A 21,588-nucleotide genomic window follows, 5' to 3' on the forward strand; every position below is an offset into this window, starting at 1 on the left:
TCCTATTCGTACTTCAAAAGCCAAATCACAGATCATCTCCTCTAGGAATGGGATGATGCTGGGCCCGTTTAATCCACCTTTGAACCTTACTTAGGTGTAAAAAAGGGATGGAGTGAAGAGCCCACTTCTGTCTGCCCAGCAGGTAGAGCACTATTAGATCAATTCCACAAACCTCATAACAAACTTTTGGGTTAGGTGTCTCTGTTCACATTTTACAGATGAAGAAACTAAGGCCAGATAGGTGCACTAACTGACCCTGGATTACCCAACTGGGAATGACAGAACTAGACTCCAAGCCCCAGCAGGCTTTAGTCCTGCAGGATGGGGAAAGACACCTGAGCAGGCTGAAATGAACAGAGACCCAGCTGGCCTCTGAACAGGTAAGCAGGGGCATGGCCTGGATGACCTCCAGGGAAGGCTGTAGAGAAGTCCAAAGTCCTCTGACCCTCCCAAACTCCAGCTCCTCTTGTCCCCCCACTTCCAGGTGGATATTCCAGGTGAGCTATGACCCCAGGGAGAGTGAGAGATGCCGCTTCCCAGTCCTGCATTCTTCCAAAGACCCTCCTGCTCCCGGAGGTCCTCAATGGCTGTTCTGAGGCACAGACAATGTCACAAGGTGCCCTATTTATGGAGGAGTAAAATGAAGAGTGCACTAATTGTCCAAAGTCAAGGCTAGTGAAGCTGGCATGTGGGGAGCATGTAGGACCCAGTGTCCTCCTAATCATCTGCCTTTCTGGAGCGCTAAAGAGAGAGTACAGAATTGCCTGGTGTTGCCAGGGTCGGCAGAGGTAGGGAACAGGGTCCCCAGGCAGAAAGGCTGCTCAAAACTGGCTTGACCGAAGCTAGGGTGATTCATGCCCCCTCCCCAGGCCCAGTCAGGACCACAGTTTCTGTCAAGCTTAAACACAAAAATGGGGAGCTGGGGTAGAACAGAAGCCATTTCACTGCAAACGTTGTGGATCTATGAACCGAGATCAGGGACCCTAACCTCTTCAACCCTGTGTACAAAATCCTAAGCATTCTGCAGCAAACTGAGAACCCCCAGATTTTTCCTGGATTATCAAGGGATTGGCCTGGGTAGTCAAGTAAAACACTCACTGGCCTTCTGTGTAACCTTGAAACCTTCTTCACCCTCTCTGGGCCTCAGGATCCCCTTTGCACAGTGACAGGATGGGGATGGGAGTTACCGGATGATGTATAAAAATTCTCCAGCCAAAGACCTATCTGGGATGATGTGAGGTTACAGAGCACCTCTCCCTGCCTCCCAAGCCATTGGCACCACCCGGTGCCCCCCGCATACCCAGAGACCCACCTCACGCCCTGCAGACGCCTGTTCCGGGGCTCTGCGCTGAGCACACTGCTTCAGCCTGAGCAGCTCAGCGTCGGCCTATGGACTCAGTCTCAGCTGCTGTCCCCAGAGACACTGCCATCTGCAGCCGCCCTGGGTGCTGGAGGCAGAGATAGGGCGAGGCCAATGCTCCCACGGGAGATGGAGCTTCTTAGATCCTGAAGCTGAGTGGGCCAGGAGGGGACAGTCCTGAGCTGTCTCAGCACCCAGGTACCTCTTCCTGCCCATCGAAGACCCTTCCCTCTGCTCCCCACTCTCCCCCACTCTCAGGATGGCAGGAGGTGGGACCTGTCTCAGCCAATCAGCAACCTGGCAGAGCTAAGGCTTTATCCTCCGTTGCCCTGGCAACCGCCCTCTCTTCTGGATCCCTCGTACTGTGCACGTGGTACAGCAGATGACAGGGAGGACAAAATTGGGGGAATGCAGGGAGGGAGAGTCACCCAGCAGGCCCCTGCGCCCCAAGCCTGGTGGGCCTAGAAAGGAGAGGACTCCCAGCTGACTGGGAGAGTTTGGCAATTTGCTGTTTGGGAGCAGGGAGAGATTGGGGTCCCTGGCAAGCGTTGAGGGGTGGTGGTATAAAGACAGTGACCAGTAAAGGCAATGAGGTAATATGTTATAGAGGGAGGAACCACAGCTGAAACTGAGAGTCTGGACACATTGGCTCATTTACAATGCACCAGACACTGTTTTCAGTGTTGCATTTATAATAATTAATTTACTCCTCATCCAAGGTCACAGTAGCAAGAAAGTAGCAATCCCAGGGGGAGGGCCCTGGCCTGGCTTTCAAGCACCCTCTGTGTTTTGCTTCATCAGCCCACAGCTCCCCTGGCTGCACACCCCACAAGCCAGTCTCGGCCTCACACATCATTTCCTGCAGTCCTCTCAGCTGGGTTGGTATTGAGAACCCATTTTGAGATGAGGCAGCTATGGCTTGGAAAGGTGAAGCTGTTTACCTTCTTCTATGTCATTCAGCTTCTCAGTGACCTAACTGGAATTCGAAACCCAGAGCTAGTGTTGGGAGTGGGAGGTTTACCTCCCAAGCATGGCACCTCCCCCGATGCCATAGACAAAGTGTCTGCAAGGTGTCAGGTGCCTAGCCCATAAACTGCAGTGGCTATTTTCTCAGGAGGAGGGGCCAGCCCCTGGGGCCCACAGGGTGGGAAAGAATCTTCAATGAGCCACCTCCCTGGGGAGTCCATTCCCAGAAAACTGAGGATGGACAGGTGGGAAAGTCTAGGTGAGGAGGCTTCAGAACCCTAGACCCCCTCCTCACAGACACCCTGCCAGCCTGGGACCATCTGGGGGTTCTGCACATATGATGGGTCCTTTCCAGCATACGTGGGATGATGGGGGGGAAGTTTTGAGGTCACACAGGGATTATTGAAAATTTAGGTATAAGGTACATACCATAACATGCACAATTTTTTCTTAAAGTCTCACTCTGTCGTCCAAGCTGGAATGCAGTGGCACACTCATGGCCACTGCAACCTTGACCTGCTGGGCTCAGGAGATCCTTCCACCTCAGCCCTCCAAGTAGCTGGAACTGCAGGTACACGCCACTGCTTGGCTAATTTTTTGATTTATTGTAGAGATGAGGTCTCGCCAAGTTGCTCAGGTTTGGTCTCAAACCACTAAGCTCAGGCAATCCTCTCGCCCCTGCCTCCCAAAATGCTGGGATTGCAGGCATAAGCCATTACGTCCAGCCAAAACACACAAATCTTAAGAGATGATTTTTTTTTTAAGAGATAGGGACCGGGCACAGTGACTCATGCCTGTAATCTTAGCACTTTAGGAGGCGTAAGTACGAGGATTACCTTGGCCCAGGGGTTTGAGACCAACCTGGGCAACTTGGCAAGACCTTGTCTCTACATTAAATTAAAAAATTAGCCAGGCATTGTGGCACATGCCTGTAGTTCCGGCTACTTGGAAGACTGAGGTGGAAGGATCACCTGAGCCCAGAAGTTTGAAGCTGCGGTGGCCATGAGCTTGCGCCTATACTCCAGCCTGGGCAACAGAGTAAGACTCTGACTCAAAAAAAAAAAAAAAAAAAAAGGAAAGAAAAAGAAAAAAGAAACAGTTAAAAAAAAAAAAGAGAGAGAGAGAAAGAGAGATGGGGTTGAAACACCTTCCAAGTAGTTGGAACCACAGGCACGTGCTACCACCTCCCGCTAATTTTTTTATTTATTGTAGAGATGGAGTCTCAGCAAGTTGCTGGGTAAGCTATGTTACCCAGGCTGGTTTTAAACTCCTGGTCTCAAGTTATCCTCCCACCTCAGCTTTCTGAATAGCTGGGACTACAGGTGTATTCAATTTTTACTTGTGTATATGCCTGTGCAACCACCATCCGGATCAATATGGGATATCTCCATCTTCCCAGAGTGTTCTCTCCTGCCTCTTCCAATCAATACTCTCTCACCACAGGCACCCGCTGACCTGGCTTCTCTCACCACAGATTAGTTCCGTCTGTGTTTGGATCTCATATCAGTGGAATCATACAGGGTGCACTCTTTTGTGTCTGGCTTCTGTTGCTCAGCATCATGCTTTCGAGATTCATCCATGCTGTTGCATATATCAGCATACCAGAGTTTATCTGTTCACCACTGAAGGGCATTTGGGATGTTTCCAGTGTGGGGTATTATGAACAACAAAGCTGCCAAAGTGCTTTTTAGCTGTTAGAGGTGGGAGGGCAGAGAGGAGTTGAAGGAAGGATTACAAAGGGGCAGGAGGAAACTTTGGGGGATATGGATATCTTAAGAATATATACATATGTGTATATACACATACACACACATATATTGCCCAGGCTGGTCTTGAAACCCCAGATATATGGATAAGGATATGCTAAGTATCTTGATTGAGATTGAGATGGGGGCTTCCTAGGTGTACACATATATGTCAATACATATCAAATTGTACCTTTAAATATGTGATTTGTTATATATCTAGTATACCTCAATAAACCCATAAAAATGTAATCAATGGCCTTTGGGTATTGTTTTAGCCATTGATTCTTTTTTTTTTTTTTTTTTTGAGTTGAAATTTCACCCTTTCACCCAGGTTGGAGTGCAGTGGCATGCTCACGGCCACAGCAGCCCCGACGTGCTGGGCTCAGGCAATCCTTCCACCTCAATCTTCCAAGTAGCTGGAACCATAGGCATGTGCTACCACCTCCTGCTAATTTTTGATTTATTGTAGAGATGAAGTCTCGGCAAGTTGCCCAGTCTGGTCTCGAACCCCTGGGCTCATGCAATTCTCTTTTCTCTGCCTCCCAAAGTGCTGGGATTATAGGCGTGAGCCATCACACCCAGCTAGCCATTGATTCTTTATTCATACAAAAGTGTATCGGAAGTGCAATATGTAATAGAGATAAAGCCAGAGTTGCTTCTATTACATGGTGGGGTGAGGTTTCCTGACACCACTGACTTAGATTCCTCCTGTCCTTCACAGTGTCCCAAGGCACCCGCTCAGGGCACCACAGAAGCCAGTTTGAAAAACACTAGCCCAGAGGTCTCTGAGGGCCTTGCTAGCTCTGAGTGTTCAGGATATAAGAACCTCTAGACCTGGGTCTGGCCTCCTGCCAACCCCTACCCTTCATCACAGGGTCCTACACACAACTTTTATTTTTTTTTTTAGTTAGACTCTCACTGTGGCCGGGCTCGGTGGCTCAGCCTGTAATCCTGCGTCTTGGGAGGCTGAGGTGAGTGGGTTGCCTGAGCCCGCGGGTTCAAGACCCGCCTGGACAACTTGGCGAGACCTCATCTCTACAATAAATCAAAAAAATTAGCCAGGTGTGATAGCGCACGCCTGTAGTTCCAGCTACTTGGAAAGCTGAGGAGGAAGGATCACCGGAGCCCAGCAGTTCGAGGCTGCGGTGACCGGGAGCTGCCACTGCACTCCAGTCTGGGTGACAGAGAGAGACAACAACTCAAAAAAAAAATAATCTCACTCTGTCGCCGAGGCTGGAGTGCAGTGGCACATTCACGACCACCAGAACCTCGACTTGCTGGGCTCAGGCGATCCTTCTGCCTCAGCCTTCTAAGTAGTTGGAACACCAGGCACTGTGCCACTGCTCCCAGCTAATTTTTTTGATTTATTGTAAAGACGAGGTCTCACCAAATTGCCCAGGCTGGTCTTGAAACCCCGAACTTAGATAATCCTCTCTCCTCCACTTCCAAAGTGCTGGGATTACAGGCATGAGCCACCATGCCCAGATGATTTTTTAAAAATTTATTTATTGTAGAGATGAAATCTTACCAAGTTGCCCAGGCTGGTCTCAAACCCCCGGGCTCAGGCAATACTCTCACCTCGGCCTCCCAAAGTTCTGGGATTATAGGCTTGAGCTACTGCACCGGGCCCACACAACTATTTCTATCCCATCGCCCAAGTGACAAGCACCAACTCAGTTTTGGTATCTCAGCCAATGGTCACCTCCCCAGTAAAGTATAGTGTAGGCTCCCCACAGACAAGTAATACACCTTTATCTGGGTTCCTCTTGCTTTCTGGCTGCTCCCTAATAGCTCTCACCCACTGTGTTGCCTTCATTTTTCGTTATCTGCCAGCTACCACTGGTAACTCCCAGAAGCAAGATGGCACCTCTAGTGCCGGGGTTTCCAGTGCCCAGCATAAGGCCTGGCTCAACCGGCATTCAGCACATGCTGTCTGAGCAGTCTACAGCACTAAGGGCCTCAGTCTCCTGGCCCTCAATCATCTCTGCAGACTCACCTCCACCCACGCTCCTCTCACTCCATCTGCCTCAGCCACTGGCCTCCTTGCTATTAGTCAGAAGTGCCGGGAGCGCTCCCCACTCAGGGTGTTTGCAGTTCCAGTTCTCTCTGCCTGAAGCCTCTTCTTCTTTATACTTAATGGGCTCTTCTCTCACTGAATTCAAACATCTGTGCAAACAACCTTCTTAGAGAGGCCTCCCCTGACCTCAAGCAACTTCTTCGCATCCGTCATCTCCCCTGTTTTATTTTATCTCCACCTGACTTTCAGGAAGTCCCCTCCACATCCCATGCCATGAGGATTCAAAGTCCCATCTGTGCTGAGGGTAGGGGCTCACGAAGCTATTTGCTTGCAGCTCTTTCTGAGTAAGACATAATTAGTCTGCAGTAAGAAGGATTTAAGTTAGACAGGGAGTATACCTCTGCTCTCCCAGATATCACAATAAGCACCCTTATTATTATCATTGTCTATCTTTCCCCTCAGTACCCTAAGTAGATCAATAATGTCTAGTTCATCTGTATTCCCAGGGTGGGACATTGGGTCTGGCCCTAGGAAATGATGAATTAATGACTGCTGAGAATGTATAAATGGATATGAATCAACCCATTCATTCAACAAATAATTACTGATCAGCTACAATGTAACAGGCACTTTTTTAAAAAAGAGAGTCTTGCTTTATCACCAGGCTGGAGTACAGTGGCATGATCATGTCATGCTACAGTCTCCAACTCCTGGGCTCAAGTGACCATCACACCTCAGCCTCCAGAGTAACTGGAACTACAGGTGTGCACCACCACACTCAGCTAATTTAAAACATTTTTAAACATTTGTACAGTCTTGCTTTATCACTCAAGGTGGTCTTGAACTTCTGACTTTAAGCAATCCTCCCACCTTGGCCTCCCAAAGTGCTGGGATTACAGGCAGGAGCCACTGCACCCAGCCACCAGGCACATTTTAGAGTGCTGGACACATACAAAGTGATAAAGTCTCTGATTTCATGTATCTTACATGCTAGTTGGAGAGATAGACTATGAACAACTAATTATATAACTGTTGGGAGAAGCAATCTGCTATGGGCCATGAGCATCCATGCATGTTCTTGCTGGGTATACCAAGAATGGAAAACCCTGACAGCTCTATACCCAAGCCATTTCTCAGGGTTGTGTTTGCAGCAAGGAACCTTGAGGGATAAGGTAAAGTCTCTCCCTGAATAAAGACTGGACATATAAAAAACAGTGAATCTTCCATCTCTGTGTTCCTCTCCTATAATGCCACCCATTAGGTGTACAGGCATCCATAATGGGCCCGTCATGGGACTTGGAAGACTTGGGGAACTGACCAAACAAACATGAAGCTCAACTACTTTTTTTTTTTTTGAGTTGGAGTCTCACTCTGTCGCCCAGACTGGAGTGCAGTGGCCGCTCCCAGCCACCGCAGCCTCGACCTGCTGGGCTCCGGCGATCCTTCCGCCTCAAAGCCTTCTGAGTGACCGGAATTACAGGTATGCGCTACCACGCCCGGCTGATTTTTGTTTTTATTGTAGAGATGAGGTCTTGCTGCCCAGGCGGGTCTCGAACCCGCGGGCTCAGGCAATCCACTCACCTCAGCCTCCCAAAGGCGCGGGATTACAGGCTGAGCCACCCAGCCCGGCTTAACTACTTCTTTTACAAAGAAAATAAGGTAACCGAGTCAACTTTGTTACTAACAAAATAACAGGCTAGTTTATTAGTAGATTAAATGCTCAGATGCTGCACAGTTCTCGACAATAACATGTGGAGTAGAAGTTAATATTATTGGGAAAACAGCAGAAACAGAGAGAAGGGATAGGAAGTATGGGGGCTTGCTATTTTAGATAGGGTTGTTAAGGAAGTCCCCTCTGACGAGGTGACATTGGAGCAGAAACATGAATATAGTGGGGAAACAAGCCATGTGACTTGATGGGAGAACAGCATTTTAGCCAGAGGGAACACCAGGGACAAAGGTCCTGAGGTAGGAGAACACCTGGAATATTTGAGAGACAACCTAGTGGCTGGGGTGGTTGGAGAGAGAAGAGCAGAAACTGAAGTCATGGAGATTGTCAGAGGCTAGAACACGTAGGGCCTCAAAGGTCATGTAAGGCATTTGCAGCACACTGAGTGAAACCATCGGTGGGTTTTCATCAGATTAGTGGTCTGCTCTGATTTCCATTTTAAAAGGATGACTCTGATTGCTGTGTGAATAGCTGGTGCCCCTGAGGTGAAAACAGGGAGCTGCTAAGGTGTTACACTAGTCCAGGTGACAGATACTGTGGCTTAGTCCTGGCAGTGGAAGTGGTAGAAAATGATCAGCCTCTGAACATATTATAATAATAGAACCGAGAGACTTGCTGGATGTGGGATGTGATGAGGACTCAAGAATGACGCTGAGCTGGGCACAGTTCATGCCTGTAATCCCAGTGCTTTAGGAGACAGGGCAGGAGGACCCTGAGTTTTTTTGTCTTCATATACATGTGTTCCACTAGACCTCAAGGTTTTCTTCCGAGCAGCGTCAAGGGTGGAGTCAGCTGAGATGGGGTAAGACCAAGGAAGGACAGGTCTGGTAGGAATCAAGAGTACAGTGATGAGCATGCATGAACAAAGTGAAAAAAATGAATCACTGAAAACTTTCTTTCTCTGAAGCATATAATAAAAGGCCTGTCCAGCACCTTATGTTTCTTGAGCCAGGACTGGACGGGCCCCGAGAAAAGTAAGTAGTGGTTCCTTTAAGAGGGCCCCGCCCCGAGAAGCCCCGCCCAGAAAGTGTCACGTGCCCTAGACAGCGCACTAGAGGCGGGACTCAGACGGTTAGAGGTTCTGGCGCGCACAGCTAGAGCTGCGGCTCAGCTTGCGACAGCGATGTCGGTGTTGAGGCCGCTGGACAAGTTGCCTGGCCTGAACACGGCCACCATCTTGGTAAGTGCTAGCGGCCGCGCTTCCTCCGCCGGCCTTTCCCCCTGGACCGCGCCCCAGTCGCTCGGTACGCAGCGCGGTCTGAAGCGCCAGCGCGCGCTCTTCTGGGTAGGCGGAGTGCCATGCTCTGAACCAATCGGAGTAGCTGCTCTCTAAGGCGGAAGGAGGCATCCACCAATAGGTGCGCAGCAGACTCTTTTTCAGCTTCTGATTGGTGGATGGGCGGGGTCGAAGTGGGCGTCCACCCTGAGACTTGGTTTTCCCGCGTCGCAGGGTGGGTCCTGCTGAGGGTAACTGGCAGTGCCAATAGTCCTGGGAGTGCAAACGGCAGGTCCTCAACCCGTGCTTCCTCGCGAGGGTTCTCTTCTTGAGAAACGGTGCCCTCCGAGCCTCCTTCGGGTGGCCTGATCCCGCAGGGAGTGGTTCAAAGTGCCAGACCCTCCAGAGGGACTGCTGTACCTGGGTCTCAGTTGGTCGCTTTCTCTCTCTGGGCAGCTGGTGGGCACGGAGGATGCCCTTCTGCAGCAGCTGGCGGACTCGATGCTCAAGGAGGACTGCGCCTCCACGCTGAAGGTGTAAGTATCTGCGGCTGTAGCCTGACCTCCAGCGTGGGCGTGGCGGGGAGGGGAGGCAGCCGCCAGAGGCAGGGGCGCAGGTGAGGCCAGCTGGCCAACTCCATCTTAATACAACGTCTGTCCTCGCGGGGCCTCTCCATCGTCCCGTGGAGGCTGGCTCCCGCGCGTCTTACTTAACGTGTTCATTCCTCAGACAGGACCCCCTTGAGCACCCGGCCTAAAGCAGCCTCCATCACTCTGTCACCACACATGCTCTGTTTCCCTCATAGCTTTTGCCACCATAAGAGATCACCTACCCACAGTTTGTTTGTGCCAGTCAGCCACCCCCGTGGACAGCCCCTTGAGGGCAGGGACTTTGACTCCTGTCACTGGTGAATCCTCAGAATCTTGAGCAGTGACTGGCAGGGTAGATGCTTAATTAATAATTATTGAAGTCATCTGGTTAATTCGCCGGGCAATGTGGTCAAGCCTGTAATCCCAGCTACTCGGAAAGCTGAGGTGGGAGGATCGCTTGAGTCTAGGAATTCGAGGCTGCACTCCAGCCTGAGTGACACAGCAAGACGTCTCTTAAAAAAAAAATCTGGTTAGTTCCAGATTCAAGAAGACTTTTGAGGGGAGGGTATGCTGGAAATGTCTTGAATTAGTAAAAGTGAAAGGTAGGGATTTCCCAGTAAATATGATGAAGTGAAACTGAACTACAAAATTATCTTCCCCACAAACCTGGTGAAATGAATTGAAAAATAGCAAAGATCGGCAAGCTTCACTAGCAGCAAATAATTCTAATTCTGAGCATTCTTTAATACTCCCCAAATTTGGAGAAAAAATAACTAAGGAAGTATATTTTGTTTTTCTGACTGACAAGGGAGTAGAAACAGCTGCTGTTTCAGTTAAGTGACTGAATATTGTGTGAGTGTCACTCTGATAGAAAGATAGGGGCCACATTGAAGGAGAATGGTCCAAATCCATAGGGTATTTCCTCCATGGAAATTGGATTGCCCCTTACTAGATAGAATAAACCTGGGTACAGCACTTGAAGAATCTCTGATGAGGGACTATAAATAATCTTTTCCCTCTAAATAAAGATTGTTCATAGGTCTATCTGTGCTCCACCCATCTCACCAGGCTCTCAGGCTACAGAACATCTAACACAACCAGCAATCTCAAACCCATAGCTCAGAAATGGGAAAGGATTTTTAAAATGGATTTAATTAGTATCAGAGTAAATGGAAAATATGGACAAAATTACTTGCATTAAGCAAAAACAGAATGGAAAGAAGTGTCATGGGAACCATTGCCAAAAAAAGGGGGAAGTCACATGGAATACAAAAATTTGATGAAGGACCCACTTTATTCTCATTTAATTTTATTTTTATTTTTCTGAGTTGGAGTCTCACTCTGTCGCCCAGACTGGAGTGCAGTGGCCGCTCCCAGCCACCGCAGCCTCGACCTGCTGGGCTCCGGCAATCCTTCCGCTTCAGCCTTCCAAGTAACTGGAACTACAGGCGCGCGCTACCACGCCCGGCTAATTTTTTGATTTATCGTAGAGATGAGGTCTCGCCAAGTTGCCCGGGCGGGTCTCGAAACCTCGGGCTCAGGCAGTCCACTCACCTCAAAGAGCGGGATTACAGGCTGAGCCACCGAGCCCGGCTAGGACCCACTTTATTTATTTATTTATTTATTTATTCATTCATTCATTCATTCATTTATTTTTGAGTTGGAGTCTCACTCTGTCACCCAGACTGCAGTGCAGTGGCCGCTCCCGGCCACCACAGCCTCGACCTGCTGGGCTCCGGCAATCCTTCCACCTCAGCCTTCCAAGTAGCTGGAACTACAGGTGCGTGCTACCACACCCGGCTATTTTTAAAATTTACTGTAGAGATGAGGTCTCACCAAGTTGCCCAGGTGGGTCTCGAACCTGCGAGCTCAGGCAATCCACTCACCTCAGCCTCTCAAAGGCGTGGGATTACAGACTGAGCCACCAAGCCCAGCGGACCCACTTTAAATAAGAAGAAAGCTCCTCTTTGAGTGCTCTGTGCTACTAAGAAACTTAATAAGAACCTGAACTTTCAAAAGAAACATTCAAAAATCTAATGATAAAACAACAGAAAGGGGAAAAGAGAGATCTGCAGAGCTAAGGGTAAAAGAAGAGGGCCAAAAATAATACCATTTGAGAGTTATCTAATAAATATATAGAAACAGTAAAAATCAAATATGGTTGAAAACTTAATTATTTACAAAGAAGAATGATTTGAGAAAATTACAAATGTTCAAAGATATAATTGAAGAAAATTTTCCTGAAATTGATGAAAAGTTGAATTTATGCAATAAAAAGGGTGTATATGTCTTGTTCAAGGAAAAATGGATATAGAACACTTAATGTCAAGTTATTTCTAGGTAAATTATTGAATTTAAGGGGTAAATAATTTTTCAGACTTTTAGTCAGAAATGCAAAGCACCTATATGGTCATCTGTTCATTCTGTTGCCAAATATTTCCAGCTCTCTGCTTTTGCAGCACATAAAAGAACTGGGATTGCACTTCTTGTCCTCTTGTGGGTTGTGTGGAGCCATAACTAATTCCAGCCTAGTTGTGAACAAGAATTTCTATCTCTTCACTAAAGCATTTCATTGCCAGAGAGAGACCCTCCCAAGGTCCTTTGGCTTCCCATAGCAGTCAGCAGTGTTCCAGAGTGGCAACTTTATCAACATAGGTCTAAAGTTATAGTTAGAGCAAAATGTATGTAATAATAACAATAATAGTAATGATGTACATGTACATTTATGAATGTTGTCCAAGTGGTAGGATGAACAATTAGGATGTCAGAGAATCAATCTAATATGGATAAAATTGAAACATACAGTTTTAAATGATGCCAACTTCTTAATTTTTTCATAATCTTTTTAAAATTGAGCTCTTTTAGAAAATATTCTCTTGTGATTAGAAATATAGTTTAGTTGGGCACAGTGGCTCACGCCTGTAATCCCAGCACTTTGGGAAGTGGAGTTGAGAGGATTGCTTGAGCCCAGGAGTTTGAGACCAGCCTAGGCAACTTGATGAGACCTCATCTCTACAATAAATCAAAAAAATTAGCCAGGCTAGTGGCATGTGCCTGTAGTTTCAGCTACTTGGAAGGCTGAGGCAGAAGGATCACCTGAGCCCACCAAATTGAGGCTGCAGTGACCATGAGCATGCCACTGTACTTCAGCCTAGGCGACAGAGTGAGACTCCTACTCAGAAACAAAATAAAACAAAACATAGTTTATCCAAAGTTCATCTACTTTTTTCAGTTCAACTTTAGTTTTTTTGTTTCTATTCCCTTCAGGTTAAATCAAACTAATACAGTTTTCTTATTTTTAGATTATATCTATTCTGTTGTCTGAATGTGTATATGCATTGTATACATGAAGAGATGTTTATAAAAATGTTTTAATGTTAGTAGTAATTTCTAGGCAGCTGAGCTTTTGAGGGTGTGTGTTTTTGTAGTTTTTGGTATTTCTTGAATTATAATCTGCAGGAGAGAGAGACAGGTAATAGGAATACATAGAAATGGGCAGAGGTAAAGCCTTCAAGAAATGCCTTCAGGTTTGACAACCAGAGACCAAGTTCATATGGGAATGATTTGCCCAAGGTCACATAGTTAGTAATTGATAGAACTGGAACATGAGCCCACATAGTTCTCACTCCAAAAAGATTCAGTCTTAGTTCCTAAACCTCACAGTCCAGTACTCTCTCTTCTAAGCCTGGTCTTCCAGCATGCGGTGTAGCTGGCTAGGCCCAAGCCATCTTATATCTAACCTCCCCCTTGCCAAGGTGGTTACTATAAACAGAGCCTCTTTCTGGTGGGGATAATCAGACAGGAGTGATCTGGCTCTGTTCTGCCTTAGTGCTCACCCAAGGAGACTTGACCACAAGAACATCAGGTGAATAGATGAGGAGCCTTGACGTCTCTTCTCCCATGAAGGGCAGCATGTAATCGGTCACTGTGAGGGGGGTACAAGTATCTTTAGTCCTGCAATTTCTTATTTTTTCAGCCACTTGGCAAAGTCCCTCCCTTTGCCCTCCGATGTGAACCGGCCCCGAATTGACCTGATTGTGTTTGTGGTTAACCTTCACAGCAAATACAGGTAAGAACCCGAGGACAGGTGCTGTCAGGGCTCAAGCAGACCTGGCTTAGAGTGTACTGGGACAGTGACCTCATTTATGATGAGAAGGGGAAGAGGCTACCTGGGGTCAACCTACAGGGTGAGGAGGAAAGAGCCAGTGGCCAGTGGCCAGTGTTTAAAAAACACTGATAAATCCTAACACTGTCATTTGTTTATTTAACTAATGTTCTCTGAGGTTAGAACTAGGCAGCAGAGGTTTAGGCCCATGATGGGTCTGAGAAAAAGCTGAAATGTGCCATGATTGCCATAAGATCTCACCTCAGCAGATGTGTTGCTCTTTGGGTTAGGCTTTTCTGTTCACCAGAAGAGATGCTGGCCCAGTGTTTGGCAAGGTCCTGTTCTGCAGCCACCCTTAGGGGCAGCACAATTGTTGCCGTTGGCCTCAGGCTGAAACCCTGGCTTGGACTACCTGAACAAAATGGCTTTTTGGCCAGGAGACATCAGATCCCTTCCTCAGTCCCTGGACACCAACGAATAAAATCCTCGACCCAGGAGGTCAGACTGCCCTTGTTTGGGGAGGAAAAGGACATTTTATACAATTGGATGAATAGACCTGTATAACCAATAAGAAAAGTACTTTGGCAATATTCATCTACATTTTCAAAAGAAACATACTGTGACCAAGCTATTCTTCTAGGATCTGCCTTACAGAAATATTTGCTTGGATGTACAAGGATGTGTGTAAAAGAATGTTTGTGCCACATTATTTGCAATAGTGAAAATTGGAGGTGGCTTACTTCCTGTCACTAGGAAGTAGTCAGATTGTAGTATAGTATATAGTCATTTGGAAGAATGTAACAGATTTCTATGTACTGGTAAGGGGTTTGATAATATGTTGGGCCTAACTAGATGCTTATATGAGGGGGAACCAAAAAAACAAAACAAAATTGGAATTATCTTTTGGAGGACAAGCCCTTTGTAGGATAGGCTTCATGTGCTAGGTAAGTGTTCTAAGAACCTATCAGTGTACCAGCTAGTGTTGTGAGAGGGTATATTCAGCTTCTCTTTTTTTTTTTTTTTTTGGAGATTCTTTCAATGTTTGCCCATTTCATGATGGGTGATTTTTTCCACACCTGCCCACACCATACTAAGTATGTAGCAGTTTTTGATCAAAAGAATGTTATGACTCCCATGCCCCACCCTCCCTATTCACCCGATTTCTCCCTGAGCAATTTTTTTTGTTTCCCCAATGGAAAAATTTTTCAAAGGGAAATGTTATGCTGATGTGGCAGATGTAAAACAAAAAAACGGCAGAAGCACTAAAAGGCATCAAATTTGATGAGTTCAAATACTGTTTTGAGTAGTGGAAAAAGCCTCTCTATAGGTATATTGCATCAAATGGAGAATGCCTTGAAAGTGACTGAAGTTTAAACATGTAAGAATAAACATACAATTTTTTATAAATAAATTCTGGTTTTTGAGGGTCTCCTGTTTATACCACTGTCTATTTGCATATGAAAAAATTCTTAAAGAATTATACCCCCAACTGTTGGCAGCAGTTTCCTCTGGGGAATTGAAAGTAAAATGTGGTGCTGAGAGAGACGGCCTTTACTTTTTTTTTTTTTTTTTGAGTTGGGGGGGAGTCTCCTTCTGTCGCCCGGGTTGGAGTACAGAGGTGTGATCACAGCTCACTGCAGCTTCATCCTCCTGTGCTCAAGCAATCCTTCCACCTCAGCCTCCCAAGTAGCTGGGACTACAGGTGTGTACCATCACACCTGGTGAATTTGATTGATTGACTGATTGATTGATTGATTGATTGATTGATTGAGGCGAGGTTTTGCTTTGTTGCCCAGGCAGGTCTCAAACTCCTGCGCTCAAGCAGTCCTCCTGCCTCAGCCTCCCAAAGTGCTGAGATTACAGGCATAAGCCACCATGCTCAGCAGGCCTTTACTTTTTAAGTATATATTCATATTTACCATTTGATTATTTTACGAGCATCAATTGCTTTGTAATTAAAAGTAATTTTTAAAAAAGACAAAGTAGGCTGGGCTCGGTGGCTCAGCCTGTAATCCCAGTACTTTAGGAGGCCAAGACGAGTAGATTGCCTGAGCCTGCAGGTTCAAGACCCACCTGGGCAAGTTGGCAAGACCTGATCTCTACAATAAACAAAAAATTAGCTGGGCATGGTAGTGTATGCCTGTAGTTCCAGCTCCTTGGAAGGCTGAGGCAGAAGGATCACTGGAGCCCAGCAGGTCGAGGCTGCGGTGGCCGGGAGCGTGCCACTGCACTCTAGTCTGGGTAACAGAGTGAGACTCCAACTCAAAAAAAAAAAGACAAAATATTTCTCCATGGCTGTTTTCTGTCACTCTCCTCTTATTCTCTGGCCTTGTTAAGATCAGAAAAGCTGGGGCTTCGGCTTTCTCTGTTGAAAACTTTTGTCCTCTGGTTTGTTTTCTCGCTCTGGCCTGGCCTCCCCAGCCTCCAGAACACAGAGACATCCCTGCAGCATGTGGATGCCAACTTTTTCTTGGGGAAGGTTTGCTTCCTCGCCACAGGTGGTAAGTATGTCCCTGGCCTGCCCCTGCCCACTCCCAGCAGTTATAAACTCCTTACTGGTAATGAAAAGAACATTTACTTTGGAATCTGACCTGTTGATAATCTTTCTAAAAGTGACTCTGAGTAGATAATTTTGCTCTTGCTTGGAGTTGCCTAGTGGCCGCCTGTAACTTTCAGAGTAAAATCCAAACTCCTCTAAAGACACAGAGTGCTTTGCAGTTTGGCCTCTGTCTTCTTGTCTCGTCTCATCTCCTGTTACTCTCATTCTTTGAGTCTGCTTATAATTCTCTGAAAAAGTCTTGCTGTTCCTGAGACTTCGTAATATTAACAGTGGAAATAATAATAGCTAACCTTTATTGAACTCTCACTGTGAGCCAAACACTGTAGTCTGTAGTTGCTTTGTCTTTTGTGTGTGTGTGTGTGTGTGTGTGTGTGTGTGTGTGTGTTGGAGTTTCACTTTGTTGTGCATCCTGGAGTGTAGTGTCATTATCACTGCTATAGCAGCCTTGATCTGCAGGACTCAGGCCATCCTTTTGCCTCAGCTTTCCAAGTAGCTGGGACTATAGGTGCGTGCCACCATGCCAGCTAATTTTTCTTTCTTTTTAATTGTAGAGACAAGGTCTCACCATGTTGTCTAGGCTGGTCTTGAATTCCTGGGCTCAAGTAGTCCACCTGCCTTGGCCTCCCAAAGTGCTGGGATAACAGGCATGAGCCACCATAACCTGGCTGCTTTGTCTTTTATATCATATTAATCTTTGGGGTAGATATTATTATCTCAGTTTTATAACTGAGAAAACTGGTCATGAAGTTAAGTAACTTGCCCAAGACCCCCTATCTAAAAAGTGGTGGAACTGAGGTTCACACCTGAGTAGTTCTATTCTAGGGGCCATCTTCTTAATTATTACTATATGACTTCTCTCAAATGCTTTTTTTCCACTTTTTTGTCTTGCTCACCCCTACAAATACCTCAAAACTCACCTCTGGCATTGATGATATGTCTGACCTGTCTGCCTCCCCAGCTGAACTGTTAGCTCCTTAAGGGGAGGGCCTGGCATAGATTGTTCTCAATAAGCACTGGTGGAAAAATGAAGGCCTGGTAACTTCTAGATATCAACTCACTCACTGTCTAGAATAACCCAGCAGGGTAGGAGCTATTATTATCCTCATTGTCTAATTTGGTGATCTTGACTACCCAGAAAAGAAGGTAAAACTGGATTATCACTCCATTAACTAGAAAGAAACTGAGACCCAAAGGGGGGAGGTGAACAAATGACTTTGCTAGTGCTTCCTGGATTCCAGACATAAAGGTAGAGATTGCAGCTGTAGCACTCACGGCTTCTTTGCAGCTGGGCGGGAGAGCCACTGCAGCATTCACCGGCACACCATCATGAAGCTGGCCCACACCTACCGAAGCCCCCTGCTCTTCTGTGACCTAGAGGTGAGGACACTGATCACAGTGGCCAGTGGGGGAAGGGCACTCAGCACATAGTAGGCACATCAAGAATGCTTATTGAAGGATTGCATCCCCAAGTGAGGGGGCCTCTCGTGTGGAGGGAGACACAGGATCCTGGTTTGAATTCTGGCTTTTCTACTTACTGGCTATGACATTGAGTCGGTCACCCTAAGCCTTGAGGCACAGTAGTATAAAGTAGGGGTGATGAGCATTTGTCTCGATTGCCTGTTATTTGCTAGGCTCTATCATTTGTTGCCCTGCCTTTTCTTTTACTTATTTTCTCTTTATTGATAACTATGTCTTATGTATTTGTGGGTTTGTGTTAATATCTCACTCTCCTGCTGGGTGTAAGTGCTTGCGAGGCCAGGCATCATGGCTGTCCCATCAGCCAGTACCTCTTCATGTCTCCTGGCCATGTCTCCTGGCAGTCAGGATGCCTGACTTGCTCTTACCTTCCTAGATTGCAGATGTTGTCCAGTACCAGCCTAGGCCAGGGCACCAGCAGGTAGTAGAGATGTTTATTGTGTGGGTGTGTAGATGGTTGGCTGGATATACATGGTGTTGGGTCTGCTCTGTCTAGTTTCTCTTGCTGTCTCTCATAAGGTGAGCCTGACCGTGAGGGTAACAAAGCAGATTTCTGGGTTTTTTAAGAATAAGTTTTGCTCTTCATCCTCTTTTTTTTTAGTTAAAAAAATTTTTCTCTCTATTCTATTTCCTTCTTACAAAAAAGTGTTTTTTTCTTTTTCTTTTTTTTTTAGTTGGAGTCTCACTCTGTCACCTTCATCCTCTTTTTAGGAAGGATGACTCCTGATGACTTTTTGCTAAAGAATCCTCAGCAGGAGTTAAAGTGCTCCTCCTGGGAGGTATTCAGAGGGATCCCAGGCCCTGGACTGCCCTACTCATGCACCAGTCTTGCTCAGTTACTTCAGAAATCTGTTGCGAGATTGGTTGTGAGGCTCATTTTGAAGATATGCGTTTCTGCTTTGCTCTGGGTCTTGCACCTGTTTCAAAGGCAATGTGATATAATGCAGAGAGAACAGATTCAGCACATGATCCTTCACCACCATCTAGACCAAGTGTTTTTTTGAGTTGGAGTCTCACTCTGTCACCCAGGCTGGAGTGCAGCAGCACGCTCACAGCCACCGCAGCCTTGACCTGCTGGGCTCAGGTGATCCTTCCACCTCAGCCTTCCAAGTAGCTGGAACTATAGGGACTCACTACCACATCCAGCATATTTTTTGATTTATTGTAGAGACGAGGTCTCACCAAGTTGCCCATGCTGGTCTCGAACCCCTAAACTCAGGTGATTCTCTTGCCTCGGCCTCCCAAAGTCCTGGAATTACGGGATTGAGCCACCTCGCCTGGCCTAGACCGGATGTTCTTATTCTGAGGTCAGTGGACCCTTCTGGTCTGAGGGCAGAATTAAGGAGATTCTATAAACTGGAATGAGGGGAAAACTTACTTCCTTTTTTCCTTCTAATCTCTAAGTGAAACTAAGCATTATGAAGGTAGGCAAGAGATGTCACCAGTATTTTCAGGGTCTGTGACTTACCAATAGAAATGGCAGGTATTTTTATATCACATTAGGATTGGGCAGATCTTATGTGACAGTAGTCATTAGACCTGCCCCTAGATTAATGCATTAATTAAGATACACATACTACCCTATCACACATTTGTTTTTCATATTTGATGACTATTTTTAGAATCCCCGACTAGATCAATACTCAGATCTCACAGATGGGACCCTAGGCCTGGGCACACCTGAAGTGCCTGCCCCTGTCAGGTTTTTCTCACAATAAACCTCTGAGGAAACCAAGACTCAGAGAGAGAAGAGGCAACTTTCTCAGTCACACAGCTAGTGAGTAAGCAGTAGAGCCAGCTGGTTGTTTTGCAACTGTCTCTCCTGTCGTGGCCTGCTGACAGTGTGGCTTTGAATAAGTCACTTTTCCCCATGAAGCTTAAATTTTCTCGTTTCTAAAGGAAAAGCACAATCTTTGCTCTGCGTCTCAGGCTGTGGTGTCTGCTCACCTTGTGATGGGTGGTGCAGCTCTGTCGATGGCCACAAGGTGGCAGGCCAGACCAGGTCCTGGGTTCTCTTCCAACCTGTGAACTCCCAAGAAAGGCCTGTTGTAGGAAGCAAGAGGCCCCAGCCAGACTCCAGCCAGCAGCAGAGGTTGCAGAAATGCCTGCTCAGAACATAGATTTCTGTCCTTTAAATGAAGCTCTTGATGTGTCAGCTGTCATCGCTCCTCATGTTTGTGTTGTCCTTTTCTTCTGAATAACCGAGTTTGAGCCTTGCCATATTTTGAGGCCTTTGCATGGCAGGAATTATCAGCCCCATTTTATAGATGAGGAAACAAACTCAGGGAAGTGTGTGATTTGCTCAGTGAAATAATTGTTTAGGTTTTCTGGTAGGGTGTATGCTGGTCCCTGGGAACACAAATGAGTCAGATACTGGGTCTACCCTCTCGGAGTCTCATGAGATAGACATGTAAAATATGCAACAGGCCAGGTGTAGTGGCTCATGCCTATAATCTTACCCCTTTGCGAGGCTGAGGTGAGAGGATTGCCTGAGCCCAAAGGCTCAAGACCAGCCTGGGCAACTTGGCAAGACCTTATCTCTACAATAAATCAAAAAATCAGCTGACCGTGGTGGCATGTGCCCGTAGTTCCAGCTACTTGGAGGTAGGCTGAGGTGGAAGGATCACCTGAGCCTAGCAAGTCGAGGCTGTGGTGACCAGGAGTGTGCCACTGCCCTCCAACCTGGGCAACAGTGAGACTCCAACTCAAAAGTATATATATACATATATATATGTATGCAACAGCAGAAGGATTTTCTAGGCTTTGGGATCCTGGCTTTAGGATTATGTAGTTTCTTCCTAAGCTGGGCACAATGGCTCACGCCTGTAATCCCAGCACTTTGAAAGGTGGAGGTGAGGAGATTACCTAAGCCCAGGGGTTTGAGACCAACCTGGGCAACTTGATGAGACCTCATCTCCACAATAAATCACAAAACTAGCTGGGTGTGGTGTCTCATGCCTGTAGTTCCAGCTACTTGGAAGGCTGAGACAGGATTGCTGAGACCAGCAGGTCAAGGCTGTGGTGGCTGTGAGTGTGCACTCCAGCCTGGGTGACAGAGAGAGACTCCAACTAAAAAAAAAAGTAATTTCTTCCTGGATGTCACAGGCAAAGTTATTATTATGGTCAGACTTGGGCTTTTGGGCCATGTCTCTAGAATAATGTGTAGATTAGACGAGGCCTGGCTAGAGGCAGAAGGCCAGATTGAGGCTGCTGCAGGAGGCGGGTTAAGCTAGAGCAGTTTGGAGATAGATTTCAGCAGCAAAAGCTACAATTTGGAAGGAGAAGATTTTTTTCTACAGCTACTTCTTGAGTATCTACAGTGCTAAGCACTGCTGTTCTAAGCATTGGGGATACAGCTTGGGACAAAACAGTACAAATCCCAGCTCTGTTCTAATTAAGGAAACAAACAAGATAAAGAAGTAAAATAAAAGCGGTGGTTCATGCCTATAATCCCAGCACTTTGGGAGGTGGAGGAGAAAGGATTGCCCGAGCCCGAGGGTTCAAGACCAACCTGGGCAACTTGGCGAGACCTTGGCTTGTAAATGAATGAATTAATTAATAAATAAGCAAGCAAGGTATGATGGTACACACCTGTAGTTCCAGCTACTTGAAAGGCTGAGGCAGAAGGATCGCCTGAGCCCAGCAGATCAAGGCTGTGGTGGCGTGAGTGTGTCCCTGCACTCCAACTCAAAAAAAAAAAGTAAAATGTATAATGTGTTAGAAAATGGAGGCGTGACATGTCATGTGGTGATAAAGAGGCAAGATTTAGATAGGGTGGCCAGGGAGGGCTCAGTGCAAACATGACTTTTTTTTTTTTTTTT

General features: G+C 46.6%; 1 protein-coding gene across 2 annotated transcripts in view; it reads left to right on the forward strand.

The window, feature by feature from the left end:
- Positions 1 to 8,863: 8,863 nt before the first annotated feature.
- The window catches only part of CENPM (centromere protein M), a 15,196-nt gene continuing 2,471 nt past the window's right edge, over positions 8,864 to 21,588 (forward strand). Inside the window, exons 1-5 of one of the 2 annotated variants that reach the window (XM_008062010.2) lie at positions 8,864 to 9,000; positions 9,493 to 9,572; positions 13,603 to 13,695; positions 16,153 to 16,232; positions 17,577 to 17,668. In XM_008062010.2, coding sequence (XP_008060201.1) covers positions 8,944 to 9,000; positions 9,493 to 9,572; positions 13,603 to 13,695; positions 16,153 to 16,232; positions 17,577 to 17,668 — 402 coding nt within the window. In that variant the 5' untranslated portion in view covers positions 8,864 to 8,943. The remainder of the gene's footprint in view (positions 9,001 to 9,492; positions 9,573 to 13,602; positions 13,696 to 16,152; positions 16,233 to 17,576; positions 17,669 to 21,588) is intronic. The other variant, XM_008062011.2, reaches the window with a different exon arrangement.

The sequence above is a fragment of the Carlito syrichta genome, unplaced genomic scaffold, assembly GCF_000164805.1.
Source record: "Carlito syrichta isolate Samal-C Ts95f unplaced genomic scaffold, Tarsius_syrichta-2.0.1 Scaffold305648, whole genome shotgun sequence".
Taxonomy (NCBI): domain Eukaryota; kingdom Metazoa; phylum Chordata; class Mammalia; order Primates; family Tarsiidae; genus Carlito; species Carlito syrichta.